This window comes from Echinops telfairi, unplaced genomic scaffold, assembly GCF_000313985.2.
Source record: "Echinops telfairi isolate 266 unplaced genomic scaffold, ASM31398v2 ScPeMD7_7469;HRSCAF=8507_0, whole genome shotgun sequence".
NCBI lineage: Eukaryota > Metazoa > Chordata > Mammalia > Afrosoricida > Tenrecidae > Echinops > Echinops telfairi.
This window is the reverse complement of record NW_022111372.1, coordinates 95,339,525-95,362,779: the sequence shown is the minus strand read 5'-3', so window position 1 is coordinate 95,362,779 and position 23,255 is coordinate 95,339,525. Positions and strand designations below refer to the sequence as shown.

At 43.2% G+C, this 23,255-nt stretch overlaps 3 protein-coding genes across 5 annotated transcripts in view; 2 read left to right on the top strand and 1 right to left on the bottom strand.

Moving 5' to 3' along the window:
- Positions 1 to 8,817, bottom strand: part of HARS1 (histidyl-tRNA synthetase 1) — a 16,426-nt gene extending 7,609 nt beyond the window's left edge. Inside the window, exons 1-5 of the mRNA XM_045284741.1 lie at positions 8,696 to 8,817; positions 8,316 to 8,405; positions 3,827 to 3,946; positions 1,305 to 1,400; positions 484 to 697 (exon numbers count right to left, since the gene is read on the bottom strand). Coding sequence (XP_045140676.1) covers positions 484 to 697; positions 1,305 to 1,400; positions 3,827 to 3,946; positions 8,316 to 8,405; positions 8,696 to 8,785 — 610 coding nt within the window. The 5' untranslated portion in view covers positions 8,786 to 8,817. The remainder of the gene's footprint in view (positions 1 to 483; positions 698 to 1,304; positions 1,401 to 3,826; positions 3,947 to 8,315; positions 8,406 to 8,695) is intronic.
- A 148-nt stretch (positions 8,818 to 8,965) lies between these two features.
- Positions 8,966 to 16,294, top strand: HARS2 (histidyl-tRNA synthetase 2, mitochondrial). 3 transcript variants are annotated; one of them, XM_004696674.2, is made up of 13 exons: positions 8,966 to 9,242; positions 10,603 to 10,677; positions 10,913 to 11,032; positions 11,150 to 11,245; positions 12,602 to 12,727; positions 12,835 to 12,942; positions 13,192 to 13,290; positions 13,606 to 13,699; positions 14,021 to 14,148; positions 14,241 to 14,480; positions 14,625 to 14,741; positions 14,974 to 15,120; positions 15,506 to 16,294. In XM_004696674.2, exons 1-13 carry the CDS (start codon positions 9,135 to 9,137, stop codon positions 15,563 to 15,565), a joined length of 1,518 nt encoding a protein of 505 aa, XP_004696731.1. In that variant the 5' UTR covers positions 8,966 to 9,134; the 3' UTR covers positions 15,566 to 16,294. The 3 variants fall into 3 exon arrangements, with proteins under 3 accessions (XP_004696731.1, XP_045140801.1, XP_045140802.1); XM_045284866.1 differs by lacking the exon at positions 8,966 to 9,242 and adding an exon at positions 9,264 to 9,484 and having other exon boundaries at positions 10,521 to 10,677; XM_045284867.1 differs by lacking the exon at positions 8,966 to 9,242 and adding an exon at positions 9,418 to 9,484.
- Positions 16,295 to 17,029: 735 nt separating this feature from the next.
- ZMAT2 (zinc finger matrin-type 2) lies at positions 17,030 to 21,978 on the top strand. The gene is made up of 6 exons (XM_004696675.2): positions 17,030 to 17,065; positions 17,369 to 17,462; positions 18,521 to 18,644; positions 19,674 to 19,747; positions 20,157 to 20,302; positions 20,957 to 21,978. Exons 1-6 carry the CDS (start codon positions 17,048 to 17,050, stop codon positions 21,098 to 21,100), a joined length of 600 nt encoding a protein of 199 aa, XP_004696732.1. The 5' UTR covers positions 17,030 to 17,047; the 3' UTR covers positions 21,101 to 21,978.
- Positions 21,979 to 23,255: the final 1,277 nt, after the last annotated feature.

The window sequence follows — 23,255 nt, the reverse complement described above, 5'->3', positions numbered from 1 at the left end:
AACAACAAAGAGTCCATGCACTTATTTCTCTGGCTAATCAACAGTCCAAAGGAGAACCTGGCATTCATGGGCCTCCCCCTAGCCCATGTTACCTTTCCATCTATTCTAGACTATCCTTTCAAATACCTCACTCGACTACTGCTTCAGTTCCTTTTACTGCTGTTGGAAATTATCTAGCCTTGATCCTTAGCCATTTTCTCTACTCATCCAGAAACTCTGCCCTTCATGTGGGTAAGCTGACACCTCAAGTTAAACTTCCCCATCTTCTGTTGTAATCCTGTCCTATGCGCTTTAATTGAAGGAGCGATGGACCAAGAGTTCTACTCCCAATTTTGCCTTTCTTAGCTCTATGATGTCTTCACCTTGCGGGTCTCGTTTACTCACTGGTAAAATGGGAATAACTCTGTCATGCCCTCCTCTGAGGGCTGTCGTGGAATCTGTATGAAATGCCAAAGAAATCTAAGGGTTATCATTACTTGGGGCATCCAGGTTGTTTAGAATACCATGAGGAGAAAGTAGAGCCTGCTGCCTTGAGGGAGGACCTGTTGTTACCCAGTTTCCCAACACTCACACACTGGTAGAATTCCCGGTATCGGCCACGGGTCATGGCTGGGTTATCCCGTCGGTATACCTTCGCTATGTGGTAGCGCTTGATGTTGGTCAGTTTATTCATTGCCAAATATCGAGCAAAAGGAACCTGATGGCAAAGGGTTAAGGAGAAAGCCTCTCCGATCACAACCCGTCTGGAAGTTGGTTATCACCAACCAACAGAAGCTGAGGTCTAACCCCTCCCTATGTGGGTTAAACTGTCCCTGATAAGATTAGCTGCATTTCTGAATTATTGGGAAGATTCAACTCTGCTATCACATGGGGCAAGTGAGAAACAAAGTTACGGTTCTTTCTCTTAGTCTCCCCTGGGCTATCCTGAGCATGGTCGGGGGCTGAGATGGTACCCTAAGGAGCAGAGAAAGGGCACTATCTGGGATCTCAAAGCAGATAGTTCTTAACCATAGTTGGGAGATGAGAAAATGTGCTGTTGGCCAACTAAGGACTATGTCTACTGAACAGAGCAAAGCAGAAGTATTCTGGAACCAGAAGATCATTGGTTTAGTTGCAACTGAGCTCTAATAACTCACTCAGGTTCTGTGAGATTACTAAGGCTATGTTCTCATTGCCAAAGGCCTCAGATTTACCTGTGTCTGCCTGTCCCCAAACCTGAGGCTACAGATAGCCCTAGCCCAATGCGAGAGCCCAGTGAGACCCAATCCATCCAAAGTGCCAAGAGTCCAAGTTTAGAAAGATACAGTGAGATCATAGCGAAGGGACAACAGCTCTCCACCCTGGTCCTTCAGGTCATAGATAAGCTTAGAGTCTTCACCATACTTTCCAGTCAGTGTTTCCTGGAGAAAAATCAAGAAATTTGGTCAGAATTATTACTATAACAATGTATAAAGGCAAGTTTAGAACAGTGGTTCTTAACTTTCCTAATGCCTCGACCCTTTAATACAGTTCATGTTGTGGTGACCCCCCCAACCATAACATTACTTTCATTGCTGTTTCCTAACTGTAATTTTGTTAGTGTTATAAATCGGGCAACCCCTGTGAAAGGGTTGTTTGAACCCCAAAGGGGTCACGACCCACAGGTTGAGAACCACTGTTTTAGAAGCAAAAGCATACTACTCTATCATGATGGGCTTCAACGTGACAATTTGCTCTACTCTCTATCCCAATGCTTACATATTTGTTATAGTTATAATACAAGGAAAGATCAAATTTATGTTGATCACCGCTCATTGTGACATAGTTGAAGGGTCACTTGTAAAAGCTGCATAACATTTCATTCGGAAGAAGCCATGCACTTTCCTCTCCCTAGTGTTATATGGTCTGCTATTTTGGCAATTCCATTTTTTTATATAATGTTTCAGTAAACATATTTGGAAACATAGCTTAAAAATTTTTTTTGTTGAAGAAAAATTTCTAGTAGTGGGTTACTAGATCAATAAGCATGAATACTGTTATGATGCCCGAGGTCTGAACAATGTCAAAGTCAAAACTGAGAATGCCTTAAGAGCATTACAGTGGTGATCTATCCAACAAAGTGATAAGTATATTCCCCTACCAGAATGGCAAAGATTAAACATTTTGAAAACTCCAGTGTATAGAAACACACACATTCACAAACTGGTTGGTAAAACTGGTATAACTTTTGACTCAGCAATTCCTATGAATTCTAGTCTAGAAATTTACCCTGCAGAATTACCATGATCAGACATTGTTCTAACACTAAATGTGTATCAATTAACAAGACAAAAGTGGTTTATGCCTTCAGGGATCTTCTATACTTAGAAGAGAAAGGAAATACATTAATATAAGGAAGCAAATTAACATATTTCAGATAGGAAATAAAACAAGCTGACGTAATAAAGTTAAGGGCTACTTTTTTTAGTGTTATTTTTATTTATTTATTTTGAATCGGGGGCTTGTACAACGCTTATCACAATTCATACATCCATCCATTGTGTCAAGCACATTTGCACATTTGTTGCCATCATCATTCTCAAAACATCTGCTTTCCAAGGGGCTTCTTTAGACAAGACAGTTGAAGGAGATTTTTTTGAGAAATGGCATTTTAGCTGAAATATGAAATTAAAGTCATGCAAAGAGTGGTGAGGAAGAGGAAGAGTGAAGAGGAAGAACAAAGGCCCTGAGATAGAAACATACTTAGTTTGCTCCATGAGTAGACATAAGACCATAAGTTAGGGTGTGTAAGGCAAAGAACATCATGAGATAAGGGGGAAAGGTAGGTAGTGGCCAGAAAATGTAAGGCCCAATCGGCCTAAGTAAAGGGGTTGGATTTTATTATAAATGCAATAGAACATTTCTGAAGCAGAGAGTAACTAACTCAAACTGGTTTTTAAAAGCAAGCAACTAGAAACCTAAAAGTCAAGCAATAGAAGACGGGTTGCATACTTTATGTGTACAAGGTTTCTATGAACCTAGAAAATATCTCTAGTAGAGGGGTGATGGAATTCAAAGACAGGAGCCATAGCAGTAACTTCCACTCCTACAAAGGGCTTTCTTTTGGAAGCTGCTGGCCGCAACCATGGTGAATAAAAGGCACAGCCTCTCCCTCCAGGCCAGACCTCACTCCCTCCTCACTGGGGAAGAGACTTGTACGTCTACACAAGAAGCAAGGACTACTGCGTCTGTAAAGATTTTTGTTGCAAATTCTAACCTCTATGCCTGTGGTTATAATCCCATTTATGAATGAGCTGCCTTTGTCATATTAATGACCAGAATTAGTGTAGAGTGTATCTTCAGGTAATCTCTTTAAACACACACACAACCACACACACACACACAACCACACACACACACACTCAGAGATTAATAAAGTGAGGAGAGGGGGACTGATGCCAAGCCAGGTCTCCAAGGAACCAGGATACAAGCTGAAGAGACAAGGATCTTTTCCCAGAGCCGAGAAAGCCTTCCTTCAGAGCCTTCTCCTCAGGCCACAACCCCTTCATACAGTTCCTCACGTTGTGGTGACCCCAACCATAAAATCATTTTCGTTGCTACTTCAAACTGTAATTTTGCTATTGTTATGAATTAATTGGGTGACCCCTGTGAAACTCAATCAACCCCCAAAGGGGTCATGACCCACAGGTTGAGAACTGCTGCTTTAGAGTCAGTACCCTGAATTCACACTGCTAGTTTACTAAAGCTATAAGAAGAAAATATATTTCTACTCTCACTGGTGTTGAGCTCTCTCGTATCCTCCCCTCTGCGGTTCATGTACCTCCCCTCCCGTGTTATTTCTCCTCACCTTTAGTTCAAATACAGGGGTGTCAATTACTTCTGCGCCATGGCGCTTAAAGCATTTGATGATCACTTCAAACACTTTCTCCCGAACTGCCATCTGCCGGGGACTGTAGTCTCGTGTGCCCTGGGCATTAAAATTAGCCAAAGAACCAGGGGCGGAATTTAAAAACATGCAAAAACAAAACAAGCAAAAAGAACACGCTCTGGACACATAGAATGACTTCAAAATGAGAACAGCAAATCCTGCACCACGCTTAGGTTTTACTGAAGTTGTAAACCAAAAACCACCCGCATGAAAATGCAAACTAAAAGCCATTGCCATTGCCGTTGTGTGAACTGCGGCACACGGCAACCCCATGTGTTTTAGAGAACGGATTCATTTGTAAAGCAATTTGCTAGGCCTTTCTTCTGTGGCAGCACTGGGTGGTGGCCCTATTAATTCTCCCGGTCATTTGCTATCATTTTCTAAATTCCATTCCCTTTGTTTAGGTTGGCGTCACTAGGGTGAGTCAAGAAGAATTGCTACTAGGTTCCAAGTCCTACATGCACAGGTTTATTCCAGACAACATGTGTTTAAACATGTTTCTGCTGCAATCAGCGGGTGGATACAGTCAAGTTTTCTCAGTTTTTGTCCCATTAAGGTGCCTTCAAAAAAAAAAGGTTCAATCAAAGCAGTGGCTTCTCAGGAGATCTGCTGGGACAGTTGAATTCAGGCACAGAGATCAGATCACAAGGTTACGGGGACTGTCTCAGGGCCGCCAAAGGGCTCATCCTGACAGGGTTTCTTGAAGGGCATAGGACAATCAGGGAGGCGGTGAGGAAGACAACGGAAAACTGCGCTGCTGACAAAAAGGCCAGGGGACTTGCAGAGAAGTTCTTCCCCATCGCAATGCACCTTCATAGTCTTTGAGGGCAGCATCGTCTGAGCACGTCACTGGGAAACCGTGCCTCAGCCGGCCACGTGACACCCCTGGTCTTGCCCCTTTAGACTTCCTGCTGTTCTCTACGTTCAAAGGATATTTAAAATAAATACAATTTGAGTCCTTTGAAAAGTTTTTTAAATGTGGTCTTGATGTGGTATAAAATTTCAATCTTTAGAGATGGAAATATTGCTCCCAGAAGTGTTTAGACCTAGATGGGGCTATGTCAGGTAACAATAGCTTCACATTTCTTATTTTATTTTTAGAAGCTTCTGTGATTTGTAGCAACTTTTTGACTTGTCCTGGTATTTCCTAGAATTCTTTTTTTTTTTAATTAATTAAATATTTTATTGTATTCTTGGTGCCGGGTTACACAGCAGCTTAGGTTCCCATGCAACAACCTCTACCCAAAGTGTTAGTGACATTGGTTACATTCCTTACAATGCATGGAAATATTCATTATTAATGTTCTAGTTTTATCTGTTCATTTTTGTTTCCTAGAATTCTTAAAACTCTTCCCTGTGAGTTTTTTCTAAGAGTCCTCTGGGACACCAGAATATTTCCCTGCCTAATAGAGCACACTTCCCTGCTGACAGCCTCAAAGCCAACTCCAATGGCTTAACTGAATTCCAAATTTTACAAGCAACTTTTTCCTCCCAATATAAATTTTCTTTTTACACCTAATACTACTGGTTTTCTAATTTGTTTCTGTGTTCTACAGATACATTAAAGGATATCGAGAAGAAAAAGTTGTTACTTAAGGCCCCGTAGCAAGTTTATGGCAGTCAGAATTAGAACTGTTCTTTCAAATCAGAGCTCCTAGGTTTTTTTTCCAAATCAGAGCTCCTAGTCTAGGTTTTATACTCCATCACAGTTCTTAAACTGTATGGTCTCAGGAGTCCAAAATGTATGGTACCTAGCAATATTTACTGTACTAGAAACTAAAGCAGTAAAGGAAATTTAAAATTTGTTAAATGTGAACATAAATCACATTTAAAGAAAATATAACTGTTTTCCAAAGCAAAAGAAAAAAAATTGGTGAGTGGCATGAATTTACATTTCTACAAATCTGTAACATCAGGCTTACTAGAAGACAGCTAGGTTCTCATATGAGCCTTTTGCATTCCATTTGTTGTGCTATGTTGTTCTGGTTGAATACATTACGAAAATCTGGACTTACACAGATGTCATTATAAAAGGAAAGAATATTTTAATAAGATTTTCAGCCAATTGTGAATATATCTTTAGGACACTGCAAGTTAAGCAAGTGGTAGTTTTTAAGAGACTGATTGCAATCTGGGATCTGAAACTTTTACCAGTGCACTTATCACACATTTATATTAAACTCCATTGGTTTATTTTTACACTTGGGAGGCATCATTTGCCTATGCATGACTTTACAGCATGACTAATCTGTCATTTGGAAAACACTGGCTCACTCTCAACGGCTATACAGATGTTCCAAATGTTGGCCCATTTCATTACAGATACTATCAGAAACTACTATAAGCTAATATCACTGCAGATCTCATCAGGATTAGGAAGCTGTCCAAGCTCACAGTGGATGATACGTGTTTCCTAAATTTCTTACTTTCACCCCAAGTTTGCATTTCATTAGAGGGAGCACACACTGTCAGGTGCTTTCTTTGAGGTGATCATCTCACTTGGTTCATTTTTGAAAAGATATTTGTCAAATAGCCAAGTCAGAAAAACCATAGTTTGACTGTCAATTGTTTTTCCATATAAAAGTGGTGTTCCATGGGAAAAGTAAGTAACTAGATCAGATTATACCTCACTTAGTGGCACAAATGCTTTTCCTATTTTGAAATGCAGCAGAAGTGCTATGTGTATATCTCCCATCTCACCACACAGAATTTTAAAAAGGAGTGTACTCAGGAGGCATGATTCAATAAAATTAAATCTTGTCCTTTAGTACAATTGCACCACCAGTGCTAATGCCAGCCTGGTAAAATAAGATCAGTTCATGGCACAAGACTCTTTTAAGAGGACTTCAAGGTCAAACGATCTTCAGAATATTGCTGTTAAAATAAATCAGACACCAAGAAGTGTGTTCCAACAAGTAATGTGGATATTAGCTCTCCAATATAATCTCAATTTCTTTTAACACTTTGTCATGGGAATTTTCAAATATACATTAGAAAGAAAAGTATTGTGGCTCACCATGGACACATTCAACAACCTAGTTTTGTTTTATTTTCTGGAGTATTTAAAAATAATTCTAAGGCATCCTATCATTTTCACATAAGTACTTCCATATGATTCTCTAATATACAAGGACTTAAAACCTTTACTACAATCAACAAACTTTAACAGAAAGTCTTTACTATAATGCCTAAACTATGTCCAATTTCCTCTGATTGCCTCCAAAATATCCCTTGGGGGGTGGCTTGTGGCACTGTGGGTTAGGCATTGGACTACTAACTACAAGGTTAGCAGTTCAAGCTGCCACTCACTCCTCATGAGAAAGATGAAGCTGTCTTCTATAAAGATTTACAATATTGGGAACCCTATAAAGGTCACTATGAGCTGGAATAGTCTTAATGACAGTGGGCTTATTTTAGGTATTTGAATCAGATTCTAAATGTAGTCTATGTATTGTATTTGGTTGATATATCTCAGGTCTGTTTAATCTACTACAGTTTGCTTTTTAAAATGTACTCTACATTTAATTTTTTGAGGAAATTGGATAATTTTTTTCCTAAAGAATTTTTCATGGTCCAGATTTGGCCAATGATATCCTTGTGATGCTATTTAACATATTCTTCCATCTCCCCTATTTCCGATATACTGGCAGTTAGGTAAAAACGCCTGATTTGACTCAGATTCAATTTTTCTTGGCAATAATATTTCATAGGTGGTGCTGTGTACTTCCTATTGCATCACACCAAGAGAAACATGTCTGGTTGTCCTACTTTTTAAATTGAGTGATGTTAATTAAGATTGCTCACCCAGTCCTGGTGAGGCCCACATGCATTTATCATATAGTCTCCCAGTAATTTATGGTCACCACCTTGGAGTTGTACACTGTCTCTTTAACTTTTGAAATTGAGTTGTGTGTAAAAAGTACAGCTCAATGAACTTAGGTGCCTAAGTGATTGACCTTAAAAAGCAGCCTGTCATCATAAGGAAGGCAGACCTTTGTAATTATATATCCATGTGTGGGTATATAATTACTTGTTTGGTCTTCTTCAATAAAATGTCAGTTCCGTTGAGTACAGCCTATATATCATGTTCAATACGGTAAATTTGGAGGTGGTATACAGTGTTAGGCACATAGTAAGTGCTCAAAATTTTTCTGCTGATTGAAAGAACGGAGTGGCAACGGTAGGCAGATTCCCTGAGCACCAGCTGGCTCAGTGTCAGTGTCGGCCACCACTGTTCCCTCTTCCTAGTTTCTGCCATCCCAGGACCAATCGGGTGAAATCCAGTCTAACCCCATCCCCAATGCTGTTTCTTTGGCAACCTTTCAGATAACCCTCAGTCATCCAGTTCGGAGTAAAAAGAATATGAGCCCTTGTGGATGGGACTGGGTAGGAAGGGGATAAGGTTTACCTTGGGGGTCTTGAGCACAAACTTCTGTTTCCCTTCATCTGGGCCCAGCTGCGCCTTCAGCTTCAGGAGTTTTGCCACCTCCTCCTCGATCTGTGTAAAGAATGGAGGCAAGACGCTGGGCCATCTACCTGCCACGCCCCGGCCACTGATGCAATCTCCCTCCCTCATCAGGATCTGGGGTAGATCTCTTTCCCCGGACTAGTTTTCCTTCTTTCAGTACACCCCCGACCCCCTCCCGCCCAACACGAACAACTCCCTATCAACCCAGTCCCTTCCCCCACAAGCCCATCCTCCCTCCAGACCACCCTGGCTTCCGATCCTCCCTGGCCTTGCCTTGGCCTTTCCCAAGGCCGTGAGGTCCCAGATGCCCAAGCGTTAACCTGGTCGGTGCCAGCCTTCTGCTGCTTGAGGGTTCGCACGCGCTCTCCCTGCAGTCGCACCAGCTCCTCCAGCGCCGCGCGCTCGGCCATGCTGGCGGCCAGTTCAGGCTGACGGCTCGCCAGCGCCGCAGCGGTCTCCGCAGCCTCAGCCTGGATGTCTTCCGGCTACCGAGTCGCTGCCCAGAGTGGCCAGAGAGCCTCCGCTTAGCAAATCACCACCCACTTCCGGTCCCGACCGGAAGTGTCGACGACGTTAGCTGCTAAACAAGCCGGAAAGGCACCGTGGTTAGCCTTCTTGACTTGGAGCTGAGAGACTGCTTGCCGTCTCTCCGGTTTTCCGGCTTCGCCTCTGCAGCGCCCTGCACACTTCCCGGAGTCTGGCCTGCCAGGACCAAGTGCCTTCCGGCCCGGTCCCGGAAAGCCGACCTGCTAGCGCGGCATGGCCCCGCTCGGACTAGTGCCCGCGAGGGCCTGCGCTGCTCTGTTCAGCCCGCTGCTGCGGCCGCCCCGCGCCGTCCGCGCCCGGGCCGTCCGTTCTCACAGCCAGGTGAGCCGGACCGAGAGCGCTCCGGTGTGTGAGCCAGCCTTCCGATCCAAAAGCATGGACTCGCTCCAGTAATATTACAGTTAACTTTATTGAGAGTCCACTGTGTGCCAGCTCTGAACTAAGCGTTTTAAATACCGCAATCTTCAGAGCAATCTTGAGCCATTAGGATTATTTCCAGTTTACAGAAGAGGAAACAACTGCAACGGCGAGAGCGGCTGGAGGATTTGAATCGTCGATTTGTGGTTAGCAGCCCAACGCTTACCCGACAGCACCACCAGGGGGATATTTTAATACATGTCCACCTTCACAAAGTTACTGTTTTAGACTTTAGATAAGTAAAAGTAAATATACTGTAAATTCATACCCCAAGCGCAATCTGAGGCAGCAAACATAACATTTAAGAAAAATAGATGGTGAGAATGATGAGGGCAATGCATGTACAAATGTGCTTTACACAATTGATGTATGTATGGATTGTGATAAGAGTTGTATGAACCCCTAATAAAACGATTAAATTAAATAAAAATACGTAGATGGATACTCCTTCTGAGATTGCTAACACCTTACATTGTCTGGCTACAGTTCTCATTAGAACTTATTTCAAAATGAGTGCTTGGGGTTTTGGAATTGTAGATGAGGGATTGTGGCTATGAGTATTGCCACACCCTTATTTCTGGAAGGGCTACAGCCTACTCGTAATAGGCAAATAAACCACAAATTGTTTTGCTTTTTTTTCAAAAGATCCTATTGTATTTCTAGCTGATGCTTCTTGTTATGAGTTCAGGCTTTGCCTTACTGATTTTTAGTCACCGTATCCTGCCACACTTGGTTTTGTAGCTCAACTAAGGGACTCATTCCTGTTCATTCCACCGGCTTGTTTTATGCCCTAGGATAGTTCTCACTACCTTCAAATAATATTAACTTCAGCTGCAAGCCAAATGACCCGAGTTGACCTTACAAACTCTTAAATTTTGCCGTTTAAATAGGAACTGAGAGATGGAAAGGATTATAGTAATCTCTGATTCTAGATGTTTGTTAATGGTGGATGATTGTTAATGGTAGCAGTGGGTTGTTCTAGGCCTTCATTATTCTCAGGTGCTTAAACTTTTTCAGACATTGAAAAAACTAAATACAGTAAACACTGGTATGGTAACACTGATGTCATGTCTATTACCTGTGTCTTGTCGATACAGCATGGATTCTTGAAGGTGGGGGCTGGAATTTGGATAGATAATGATGCTCAGGCTTTCTGTTGCTCAGGACCAAAGGTTTTTGCAGGTTGGTTGTCCACCGGGCCACAGATGTCACAGGTCTGGCCAGTGTCCAAGGGAGCCACATCTGACATTCCTTCTTCTGCCAGGTTGCAGGGGCAGTGTTAACATCTCAAGTGAAGCCAGATCAAAAGAAATCAAATTTCATTATCAAGACCCCAAAGGTAATACCCTTTGCTCCACCTTGAAGGACTGCCCAATGTTCAACTCCTTGGATGCCTCTCAATGTCTTTTGTAACATTACTTTTTAAAACAATATCTTTACTATTCTTGAAATAATGGGTGGGACTCAGGATCATTTAAATGCACAAAATTTCATCTCTAGACCTTAGGTTATAGTTGAACTCTTCGCTTTAAAACGACCCCCCCACCCACTTGAATGCTGTTTTTGGTTCTCAGGGCACCAGGGATCTTAGTCCGCAGCAGATGGTGGTAAGAGAGAAAATTCTTGATACGGTTATCAGCTGCTTTAAACGGCATGGAGCAAAGAGGTTGGACACCCCAGCATTTGAGCTGAAGGTAAAAGGAAAAGAAAGGATGCCTAGAACCTTATTTCTTCACCTGGCTTAAAAGGCTTCTAGCCTGTGTGCTAGGGTCCATGGAACTGTGGTGCTTCTTTGTGTTTGACTCCTGCAGGAAATGCTTACAGAAAAGTATGGAGAAGACTCTATGCTCATCTATGATCTGAAGGATCAGGGTGGAGAGCTGTTGTCCCTTCGCTATGACCTTACTGTATCCTTCTGAAAGCTGGAGCCTGAACCATCTCTTTCTACAACCTGAGTAACAAAAGGGAGGAGAGTGAGTCTGAGACCCTATATAGGTCCATTGGGAGTCTCTACTCCCACTTTCTCCTAGAAGGTCATTTTGTCAGTAGAACCTGGCTTAGAATGTATCCTCAACCCTGTTAGGGGAGCTTTCAGAAGTTCCACAAATTTCTGGCCCCTAGAGTCAGAATTGGCAGTCATCAATAGCAGCGAGAGCCTCCAAAACCAGAAATCAATCCCACTGCCATACAGTCAGTTCCTACTCAGAATGACCCTATAGGACAGAATCGAACTGGCCCCTTGGGTTGTAAGTCCTTTTTAAAAAAAAATCATTTTATTGGGGACTCTCATAGCTCATAACATCATACATCAATTGTATCAAACATATTTGTACATATGTTGCCATCATCATTTCTAAACATTTTAATTTTGAGCCCTGGTATAAGTTCTTCTTTTTCCCCCCTCCCTCCCCCACCCTTCCACCCTCATGAATCCTTGATCAATATATTGTTATTGTTAATTTGTATCTTACACTGTAGTTGTCTCCCTTTACACACGTTTGATTTGTAACTCTTTATGAGAGCAAACAGCCACTGGTGAATTGGACTTGCTGCTGGCAACACGTTAACCCCACCAGGACTCCAGAGATTCTTAATTCTGGGGTGGACATGCTTAGCAATCTGCATTTTAAACAGGTATCCTAGATTATTTGGGAGAAAGATGCGGCTGTCTACTCCAATAAAGAGTTACAGTTTCGTAACCCACAGGGGCAGATCTGCTCTGCCCTAAAAGGTTGCTATGAGTTGGAATTTTCTGGAAGGCAGTGAGGAGGTTTTGTGTTTGTTTCATTGGTTTTTAATCCTGGGTAATTAGATGCAGGTGATTGTACGCCTATCCTCTTAAAATTAATGGCTTGGAAGTTGTAGGCATAACCAGGTTCAGAAACTTGACTATTTTGAGAGTGTTGAGACTTGATCTGTATGGAAAATGATTGCCCAGACCTGAAGTTCATGCATCATTTCTGCCCAGACCCGAAGTTCATGCATCATTCCTGCCCAGACCCAAAGTTCATGCATCATTCCTGCTTGCCCTTCTTTCTCCTGAACTTTCAGCATGGCTAGGTCAGATTCCTTTATTTAATACTATTTAATACATACTGCATGGCAGACACAGCTAAGATTTGGGGGTAGTAGAAGACAAAACCGAGAAGGTCCTTGTTCTGGTGCTAGTGGATGAGACCCATTTGCTAGAGGCCCAACCCTCTCTCATGTCTATGCCTACAATTTGGATGCAGTATCCTTCTTCCTTAACCTATTTATGTGAGGTTCCTTTTGCTCGTTATCTGGCCATGAATAAACTGAAGAAGATGAAACGCTATCATGTTGGAAAGGTGTGGCGGCGGGAGAGCCCAACCATAGTCCAAGGTCGTTATAGGGAGTTCTGCCAGTGTGTAAGTGACCTGGTAGGGGGAGTGCAGTTTGAGATTTCTGGAAGCAACATGGGAACTGAGTGATTAGTGAAGTGGTTTTTTTCCCCCTCTCTTTTTCTTTGGTATAGGATTTTGATATTGCCGGTCAGTTTGACCCTATGATTCCTGATGCAGAATGTTTGAAGATCATATGTGAAATCCTAAGTGGGTTGCAACTGGGGCACTTTCTTATTAAGGTGAGATTATGACTAAAGACAGGGATGGGAGAAGTCTGAATTTGCATGATGTTATTTATGCTAGTCCCAAAACATAGGTGACTCAGCCCTTAAGCCTACAGGGCATAGTACAGATGTTGTATTTTATATATACTCTTCCTGTGAGACTTCTTTTCTCTCCCTTTTATGAGTCAACAGAGCAGTGACTGCCATTATTTCAGAGGAAAGCACATTGGCAGGGTTCTTGGGTTACTTATATTGAATTTATAGGTCAATGACCGGCGGATTATAGATGGGATGTTTGCTGCCTGTGGTGTTCCTGAAAACAAGTTCCGAGCCATCTGCTCCTCAATAGACAAACTAGACAAGGTAAAAATGAAGACATGCTTCAGTAGATCCTGTATAGGTTTCTGCCCTGCCCTCAAATCTACATTTCTAAAATAAAATAAGGGGATGGTAACTGCATGTGAACTTTTTCTGGGAGGGTGGCAGGGGACATCCTGAAGCCAGGCCTGAGTTCTGCTATGCAGTAGGGACTATGACAGAATTTCGTAAGCTGCCTCTGGCTTTGCTGAATGTTGTGTTAACTACCCCTCGTACTCATTGAATGAACGTGAGATGCCATGCCCCTTTACAGTTAAAGAGAAGGCTGTGAGACCAGGCTAATATTTGGGTATTTTGCAGATGTCTTGGAATGATGTAAGGTACGAGATGGTGACAAAAAAGAGCCTGGCTCCTGAGGTAGCTGATAGAATTGGGGAATATATCCAACGTTGTGGTAAGAACCAGTGTTTTCACAGTTGTGTGCTTGAACCATAGTGAGTGACATGTATACCACTTCTGACTCTGAAACAGTTCCTTCTCAAACTTGATGCTAAGCTCCTAAGCCTGGCTTGAATTCAATTCCCCTTTTACATAGGATAACCACTTTGTTTTCATATGGCAATGGTTAAGGCACAGGAGAAGTACCTGGTCATGTGATCTTTTTAAAAGAAAATTAATAGGCTTGGCTGTACCACTTTAGAGATACATTTGGATGAAACCTATCTGGATGTGAAAATAATAAAATAATAGACCTTGTTTTCCCTCGTGTCGTTAGGTGGGGTATCGCTGATAGAACAACTACTCCAGGATCCCAGACTGTCCCAGAATAAACAGATCCTGGAGGGCCTAGAGGACATGAAATTGCTGTTTGAATACCTCACTCTATTTGGAATTGCTGATAAGGTAAGACGAGTTGAGAGTGGACTTCCTATTGAATTATGGTCTCCTAACATCCTGAGTCTTGACTAAAATTGACTATAATCTTGTCCCCACAGATGTCCTTTGATTTAAGTCTGGCCCGGGGTCTAGACTACTATACAGGAGTGATCTATGAAGCAGTGCTCCAGACCCCAAGTCAGACTGGAGAGGAATCCTTAAGCATGGGCAGTGTGGCTGCTGGTGGGCGCTATGATGGGCTCGTGGGAATGTTCAACCCCAAGGGCCAAAAGGTGCCATGTGTGGGACTCAGCATTGGGGTGGAGCGTATATTCTCTATTGTGGAGCAGAGAATGAAGGTAAATCCTAGGTATATATAGGTGAGTGGGGCCAGAGGCCCCAAACCTCTTGTGTTTTTAGAGGTAGAGTTGCATTGGTTTTCTGACTCTTTGTAACTTTCAGAGTTATTTACTAGTTTTCCTGCCTTCTCTCTCTTGCATTAGGTTTCTGATGAGAAGGTACGGACAACAGAGACCCAAGTATTTGTAGCCACACCACAGAAGAACTTTCTCCAAGAACGGTTGAAGCTAATTGCAGAGCTCTGGAATGCTGGGATTAAGGTATGCTGGAGCTGATATCTGAGCTATCTAGATATGTATGTAATTCAATCCCAAGCCCATTTCTACCTTAATGTTTAAGTTGGAACTCCAGTCCTTTTAAAATCTTCATTGGAGTTGCTTCTTAGGATAGAAGGGCCAGCCACTGTTTCTAACTTCCTTGAATATACTTGTACTACTAGAACTTGTGTACTATGGTTACATCAAAGCCCCCACCCGTCTTTATACTTTTCAGGCTGAGATGTTGTACAAGAATAACCCTAAACTACTAAGCCAGCTGCACTACTGTGAGAACACAGGCATTCAACTAATGGTTATTATTGGTGAGCAAGAAATGAAGGGAGGGGTCATCAAGCTCCGTTCAGTGGCCAGCAGGGAGGAGGTAAGTGAGGCAGGCAAAAATTGAGGAAATCTAATGTTTCAGCCCTAAAGAAATGTGTAACTTCTGACTGGAAGCTTAGTAGGGTGAACAGAGATGAATTGTAGTCCACTCCCAAACAATTATTGCTAGGTAGGTGGAAGGACAGGTAAAATCTGAATGGGTACATTGTGCGTAATCAACAAAAGATATCAATTCAGTGTTTGAATCTGAATCCCTTTTATTCATGAGAGTATATGTTCTGCAGGTTAACCTGAAGCACACACTATTCCCTACTGGTTGCTTAATTAGTACAAACAGCTGCAGAATAAAATGAATATAGAAAAGCATTAGCTAAAGAGCTGGTGTCACTTTTACATTTGTCACACGAGGGTTCTTTATGTTTCAGGTTGCCATTAAACGAGAGCATCTTGTGGCTGAAATTCAGAAGCGACTTTCTGATTCTTGATCCTTGCCCACCTACCATCTTTTGCTCTTTGTGGAAAAGGCTTCATTTAGGATTGAGTTCCTGCTGAGGATCACAATTGCTGGACAAGATGGGAGACAAAGTGCCTTTTGTCTCTTCCAGCCTTCCTTGCTACAGAATTATAAAAAGGCTCCTGGGCCCAATGGTTAACTTAGTGGGAGCAGCTATTCTGCAGGAGGGCAGATGACTGATACCTTAAAGAGACATGCTGTAACTGCAGAGGCTGAGCTGGCAGATTTCAAGTGCAAGCAAATGCTGCCACGTGCTGAGATTGTTGCTGTGAGCACAACTCTGGGAGAGTCATCCCAGGCTGGGAAGATTCGGAGCAATTGAGATCAGGACCCAAACAATGGACCTTGTATTACAACTTCTGAAGCTGAGACTGGTGAATTTGTTTACCACCATCACTTGACTTGCTCAATATTGGCTAGTTAGGCTGAACGCACTTGAGAAGAGGCACCAGTTGCTTTCTGCTAATATGTGAAGACAAATGCTAAGCCACTGCATGCAGAACATTGTCCAGATTGATCTGATATCTCTCTAGCCCATGCATTGTTAACAACGGCAGGACTGTCTGTTTAATAATCTTGGACGTCGGACTTTTTTTGGAGATCATTTCCCATGCCAGAATCACTGCTCTGACTATTCCATGCCCTGCATTGAATTAGATTGTATAAGTGATTGACTATATTAAATAAAACATTAAATGTAGTGGTTTGACTAATTTGTTATCAAGGGAGTAGGCCATAAAAATGCCTTTGAGTATACACTGGAAAGCTCTGAATGTGAGCTGAGAGGATGCTTGTGTGTTCAATAAAAAGAGCAGCTATAATCTCTCAAGCCACTGAAAAGCCACATAGTAAGCCATCTGCCAGAGTGCTTCACCATTGAGTACTACTGAGGACTGACCTTCCTGAATCCAATCATGATGAAATTGTGTGACATTGGGTGATGTTATGTCACCTAGTGGAAGGGAAAATTGCTTCAAGAAAAAGAAACAAGGTGCAAAAGTGCTTTCCATACATTTTCGGCCTTTGCAAACACTTTGGCACAAGTAAACGGGGTCTCTAGAGACTCTGTTAGCCTTAAAGGTGCTTTAGAAACGTGTGACAACGCACACAACGTTATTAGGCAAGATTAGAGGACACTGTTTCTGAACCTCATGCTTCCTCGTTTGTAAATATTGTTTAAATGCAGCAGCCCTTCTATTGGACACAATTGTGTTGAAAGAAAAAAAAAAAAACGTTGCAGGTGCCCTTACTTCCGTGTAGCTACATTTTTCCCATTGCGCCTGCGCCATCTCCTTGGAGGAGAGGCGGAGCCAGCAAGCCTATTTTAGGAGCCCTCCAATCCTTGCCACGGTTAGAAAAAGACACTCTAAGCTTATTGGAGGGCTAGTTTGCTCTACGGCAGACGGTCTCTTTTTGCGACATTTCCCGGCTTTCCATTCTCTTCGCAGGGAAGATGGCGTCGGGCAGTGGGGTATGTGTTGTGTGTTGAAGGGAGACTGGGGCTTCTCTGGGCGGAGTAGAGGCGGACTCTTGCACGGGACTGGCTACCCGACACTTCCTCGCGATCGCAGGGTCCGAGTGCGAGAAACTCCCCATAAGACGCGGGCGCAGGGTCAGTGGATTGGCGGAGGTCTGGGCTAGGGTCCCGAGGCCACTCCAGTCTCCTTAGACGGAGGTCCAGGGACCACCTTGGCAAAGAGATGCGATCCCCTTTGTTTTTGTAGAGTTCTGCGTATGGTTAGCGACGAATCTTGAGTGCTTTTTTTCTCCACAGACGAAAAACTTGGACTTTCGCCGAAAGTGGGACAAAGATGAATACGAGAAGCTCGCCGAGAAGAGGCTCACGGAAGAGAGAGAAAAGAAGGATGGTGGGTGCCTCCTCTAGCAAGAGCCCCGGGCCTTTACAGGCAACGTGATGGACAGAGCGTGCGGGGACTTACAATGTGTTTCCTCTTCCCTGTTTTAACCTTTAGCGCTTGGAGCGCTGCCTCCCTGATCCTACCTTGAGCTTCATGTATAGAGTGAGGCCAAGGATGTGGAAAGGGTTTTTGATATTTCTTTCTAGCACTGTCGTGGCCCTCTGCTTCCCTGCCCTCTCTTTGTTTGGTTCATTTGGTGCTTTCCGAATGTACAGAGACAGGATTTCTTAGCAATGGCAGAAGAAGCTGAGTGGAGTGTACTGTTGAGCGATACCCCCTCTTGACCACTCCTTTTTCTCTTAAAATTACTTTAGGAAGAGAACATATCTCTGGCCCAGTCAAAACCCTCCCAAGTAGTCTGAGAACAGTAGGGGTCTTTATCAGGGATGTGTGAGTGTTTCAACTAGTAGTACCGTTTCTGTAATGTCATGGAATTGGTGGCCCTTTCCTATACAAAAGTCCCACTTTACAATAAGGTATGTCTGATTTTCTTGTCTGTTTTCAAGTTTGTTACATCCTGCATTTTCACTTTCACAGCACCTTGTACCATCAACTCCTATTTTTTTATGCAACATGTATGACAGTATTATGTAAGAGGCAGGTCCACAGTGTTGCTTCCATCCCTCATGAGTGCCCTCTTGTGTGTGAAGCAGCTCTCCAAGGTTCCTTTCTGTGTTATGCTTAGGGTATCTTCGTGAAGCTTAACTAAGTGCCCATGCTCTTCTTTCAAAAGGTTGCTTTTGGTGCACACGCCTCCTGTTAATCCATTCATTCAGATAACCAATGATTAGAAAACACGTAGCTTTCTGACTTTGAAGTGGAGAGAAGCTATGGAAATGTTTGCCTATCCTTTATTCCTATGTTGCTTCAGGTGCCCATTGTGTCTCTGACTCCAGGCATCAAAGAAATGGGAGTAGAGTACTGAAGTTTGGGTTTTATGCATTTCTTGTCCTTTTTGGCTGAGGAACTGTGACACTGAAGGGGCCCCATGTCCCATTATGTTCCAGGAAAACCAGTGCAGCCTGTCAAGCGGGAACTGTTGCGGCACAGGGACTACAAGGTGGACCTGGAATCCAAGCTTGGGAAGACAATTGTCATTACCAAGACCACCCCACAGTCTGAGATGGGAGGGTGAGTTGCTGCTCCTCTTTCTCTGAAGCCAACAGAAGATCTAATGAACTATATTAGTCTTAGGAAGTCCTGAGAAAGGACCCTGGTCCCAGGATAACCACCTTTTCCCTTGTCATTCCAGTCTTGGATTTGTTTTTCTTTTTAATCTCCCAAGTTAACAAGATAATGTCTCTAGAAGCAGTCATTCTGCAGGTTCCCATTAGCATTGTAACTGCTTATTAGCATCTTACAAATAAATTATTTGTTCTTCTGCCAGAAAAGAGAAAGTAGCACTACTGAAGACTGTCTCGGGAGAAATCAGCTGGACTAGAATAGAGCCTAGGAGTTGTTGATGGTAAAGAAAGGAGCTCAGGGTTCAAGACAGGCTTTAAAGGTTGTGGTTGTTTAGATTGGCTGCCTGTGCACCTTCTCTCATCAAGACTATAACTTGTGAGGAAGGATTCCACAAGAGCTCAGCACTGTTGTAATTCCTTTGTTATCTCCTGCAGTGTAACAGATAACCCCAACACTTAACGGTTTAAACATCAAATATCTCACAGATCTCTATAGGTAAACAATATCTCTCAAAGCTGCTTCACAGTGTTGACTAGAACTACAGTCATGTAAGGTTTGAGTGGGACTGAGGATCTGCTTCCAATCCATCTCTTAAGACTGTTGATTAGAGGCTTCACTATTCTTCTCTCCATAGGGCTGCTCACCACAAGGCAGTTGACTTTACTAGAGCAAGTGACCGAGGAGGGAGGGACCTAAACAGAAGCTGTGGCCTTTTATAACCTTATTTTGAAAGTGATGTACGAACCCTAGTACTATGTGGGAGAAAAGTGTAGGAGTGTGTGGATACCAGGAGGCGGGGGCTGTCTAGGATTTGCTACTATACCTTCCCAAGAGCAAAAGCTTTATAAATTAGTTAACTCTATTCTAAAAAAAATTGAGCATATTTTACCTAAAACTTGATTGAGTGTCTTGATTGAAAGCAATAAGATTCTTACAATCCCAGGGGGCCTAAATCCTATTCTTCCTGTTTGTTAGCTATTACTGCAATGTCTGTGATTGTGTGGTGAAGGACTCCATCAACTTTCTGGATCACATCAATGGAAAGAAACGTAAGGCTTGGAGGTAGTTTGTGACTGTCTGGGAGTGGGTTTTGGAGGTAAGGGAGGGAGGATAGGGTGGTTTTTATTGGGCCCCTTTTTTATGCTTGTGCTTGGGGAATGCTCCAGGTGCTTCAGTACATACCGTCCTTTTCTTTCTGGAAGCCATGAGGTGAGATACTGTTTTAGGCTCTCCAGCCTAAACAGTGCTCTTCACCTATGCCCATTTGCCCCTACTGGTTGCCAACTAAGCTGCTCGGAAAGGGCTACTTGGGACTACTGCTTGTGGGAACAGGTGCGTCCATGGGAGTTTGTTTCAGTCATAATTATTTTTTCTGTGTGTTTTCAAGTTAGGAGGGTTTTTTTGAGGGGCTGGGGGCATCGTAATGTCTTTGTCTTTTTCTTTGTTGACCTCATCCAGATCAGCGAAACCTGGGCATGTCTATGCGAGTAGAACGTTCAACCCTGGATCAGGTGAAGAAACGCTTTGAAGTCAACAAGAAGAAGATGGAAGAGAAACAGAAAGATTATGATTTCGAGGAAAGGATGAAGGAGCTCAGAGAAGAGGTAAGGCTCCCTCCCTGCTACCCTCAGCCTGGAATTTTATGAGTCACGGGGAAACTCTTCCGAATTCTATTTCCACCACAGAGGATAATGGTTTCGTTTGCATTCCTTTATACAGTATAGGGGAAATGCTTGTTGGCTATGTTTGGGACTCATATTCTGAAAGAAATGGCTCTAAACCTACCCCTTTGTCTTGGATCCTCTGGGATTAACTTTATACACCTAGATCTCTGAGAGGCCCCCCAAAACAGCCTTGACTGGGTCCCAATTCTGCTAACTCCAGTTATTGGCTGTGTGTCTGAGGCAAGCTACTTCACTTCCCGTGTCTCAGTTTCCCCATATTGAAAATCTTAGTATAATATACATCAAACATTTAGAACATTTCCTGGTCTATTCTATATACTCTTTAGAATATTAGTTGCTGTTACATGTCTCCCCCCCCCTAAATCCTGTTAAGACCTATGCATAAACCTAGATTTAGTATTGAGAAGTAATTTCTCCAGAGGCTAAAATTTTGTCTCCTTTATAATCTTCACTGTGGATTTTCTTGTGATTTCATTTGTTTTTTCAAAAAGGAATCTGTCTCACTTGTACCTTTGGATAACTGTTTGACTCAGGGCTCTGCACTAATTCTGAGTGATTTCTCCCTCACCACAGGAGGAAAAGGCCAAAGCCTACAAGAAAGAGAAGCAGAAGGAGAAGAAAAGGAGGGCTGAGGAGGACTTGACATTTGAGGAGGAGGATGAGATGGCAGCTGTGATGGGCTTCTCTGGCTTTGGTTCCACCAAGAAGAGTTATTGAGGCTTTCTATGCTTGGCTCTTTGCTGGGCCTCATGTTGTATGTGTGCAGGTCATTTCTTTTGGGGGCACTTGGGGAAAGTCTGTAGGAGGGGCCAGGGCTGGAGAGTAGATGATTCTGCTTTCTCTCCACCTTGGGAGAGGGCGCAAGACAAAAGAGGTAATGCTGTGTGTGGCACATCCCTTCTTCCTCAGGATAGCACTGGAGTCACAGGACCTCTGCCCATCTGAATTCCCAATGAAGAAAACCTCTCCCTCTGGGGCTGTTTTCCCAAACTCCCCCTGCATCTCCCCTTCCTCATCTACTCAGCCCCATTGTCTGAGCATTCTGTGTCTATCCCGTGTTATGCCATTGTTTTAATTTTGACTTTTGCTCAGCCTGCAGCAGAAGGGTTCTCTGAGTACTCCAGTTTCCAGTTGATGGCATGTCCTTGGCCAGCCTGGTCGCTGTCCCATCCTGCCCTATGGTTCTTTAGCAGCACGCATGCATGTGTACTTCTGCTTGGGTCTGTGGTGTGTGTGAGTGTGTGTGTGTGCATGAATACGTCACGTAGAGGGAGCCTGAGCTAGAACCCCAGAGCGTTGCTGCCCTGGGGCCTGATGTTCTCTGCTTCCTCAGAGCATGTCACAGGAAATTAAATGGGATGAGTGTTTGGTGTGGTCTGTGTCTGGTGAGTTTTTTAACTTTTTTTTTCCAGCAGCAGACTGTTTCAGCTCATGTCTGTTTGATTTTATTGAGGAGTTCTGTTTCTGTCTTCCTGTGAGCAGGCTCTTTGAAGAACCTGTTTGATGCAAAAAAGAGAAAACCTCACTGTGGGAGCCCCTGGGTGGCAGAGGCTGTTCAGCATTTATAATAAATGGCATTAACTGGGCCTATTTCACATTTGGTGGGAACATTCCATATTTTCCTGTGTATGTGTTTGTGTGTATATATATATATGTTTTTCCTTCCCACGCTGAGGATTTCCATATAGAGATTATTTTTCATTTTCCCATCATTTGATCCATGTTTCTCTTTGTTTTTTGGAGGGGTGGGGCGCAAGGGTGGGGGTAAGAGGAGATAGCATTGGGGCTGGGGGTGCTAGGTTTTCTTCGATGTGGAGTCCTTTTGGCACTTTGGGACAGCAGAGCTCAGGGTTGCAGTCAGGATTGCCTTTACTATCTGGATTTGGGCTAGGTACAAGACTAGGACTACTCGGTCCTTGTTCTGTTGGCAGATAACTCTGTTCTGGGGGTTGATTTGGCAAGTTGCTAAGGTGTGGCAATCAAAAATGTTTCTCTTAGGGTAGAAGTCTTTTCCTTCCTCTTGTTGAGAACTGCTGAGAAGAAACTACTCTCTCTACCTTGACCTAAATTGAAGGTTAAAAAAAAAAAAGCCTGATCTTCCCTGGGATAGGTGCTGTGCTAGGTTTAGGAATGCATAGGAAAGGGCGGGGTGGGGGTGGAGGTGGAGTGTCCTTCCTTAAGAGAAAGGAAGACAGTCCGGTCATTACATCAATTTAGAGCAGATTACATGGTTAACTTTAGCTAGTTCCAAACTTTGAAACCATATGGGCTGTTTGCATTCTCTGACTCATCTAATTCATAGACTCATCTCATTTCTCACACCTTTCTGTAGTATCTAAATGTTAGGAGTTCCCAGAGCACTCTGCTATTCCCTTTGGACTTTGGTACAAGATTCTATTGCTGTCAGACATGGCTTTTCCCTAGTTTATTTCTGATCCTATGTATTGCCACCAGTGAGAGGAAATGTGGTGGCAGTATTTGTTGACTAATTGGGAAGATTTTAAGTGAGCGATTGCCTTGGCAGGATTACATGCGCTTCACCCTCTTTAGTACAGCTTTACCTAGTTGACTAGGTCATCTGCCCCTTTCTCAGCCAATCAGAAGATACCAGTGAAGTGAGGTCCACCTGGGGTGTAGTACATACTCTTTTTCTTCCCCTTTGGTATAGTGGAATGTTACCTCTACTCTAAAATAGTCCTTCTGAATTCCTTATTCTCTTAAATTCTCTTGGGATTGGCAAGTGGTTTCAATTTGGTTCAATATTTGGAAGGACTCATAGTGGTAGGTAGGAAAAGAAGAGGAGGGAAATGGGATGGAAATTCAGGAGCCCAGAGCAGTCCTAGAGGAAAATCTTGGGAGGTGGGGTGGGAGG

What these genes read in the sequence shown, in the direction of transcription:
- ZMAT2 (XM_004696675.2), top strand. An exon ending in AGAGAGAGAAAAGAAGGATG is followed by an intron (nt 17,463 to 18,520) that starts GTGGGTGCCTCC and finishes ATTATGTTCCAG; the next exon opens with GAAAACCAGTGCAGCCTGTC. An exon ending in TGAAGGAGCTCAGAGAAGAG is followed by an intron (nt 20,303 to 20,956) that starts GTAAGGCTCCCT and finishes CCCTCACCACAG; the next exon opens with GAGGAAAAGGCCAAAGCCTA.
- HARS2 (XM_004696674.2), top strand. Translation starts at nt 9,135, where the DNA reads ATGGCCCCGCTCGGACTAGTGCCCGCGAGGGCCTGCGCTGCTCTGTTC. An exon ending in CCGTCCGTTCTCACAGCCAG is followed by an intron (nt 9,243 to 10,602) that starts GTGAGCCGGACC and finishes TTCTTCTGCCAG; the next exon opens with GTTGCAGGGGCAGTGTTAAC. An exon ending in ATAGGGAGTTCTGCCAGTGT is followed by an intron (nt 12,728 to 12,834) that starts GTAAGTGACCTG and finishes TCTTTGGTATAG; the next exon opens with GATTTTGATATTGCCGGTCA.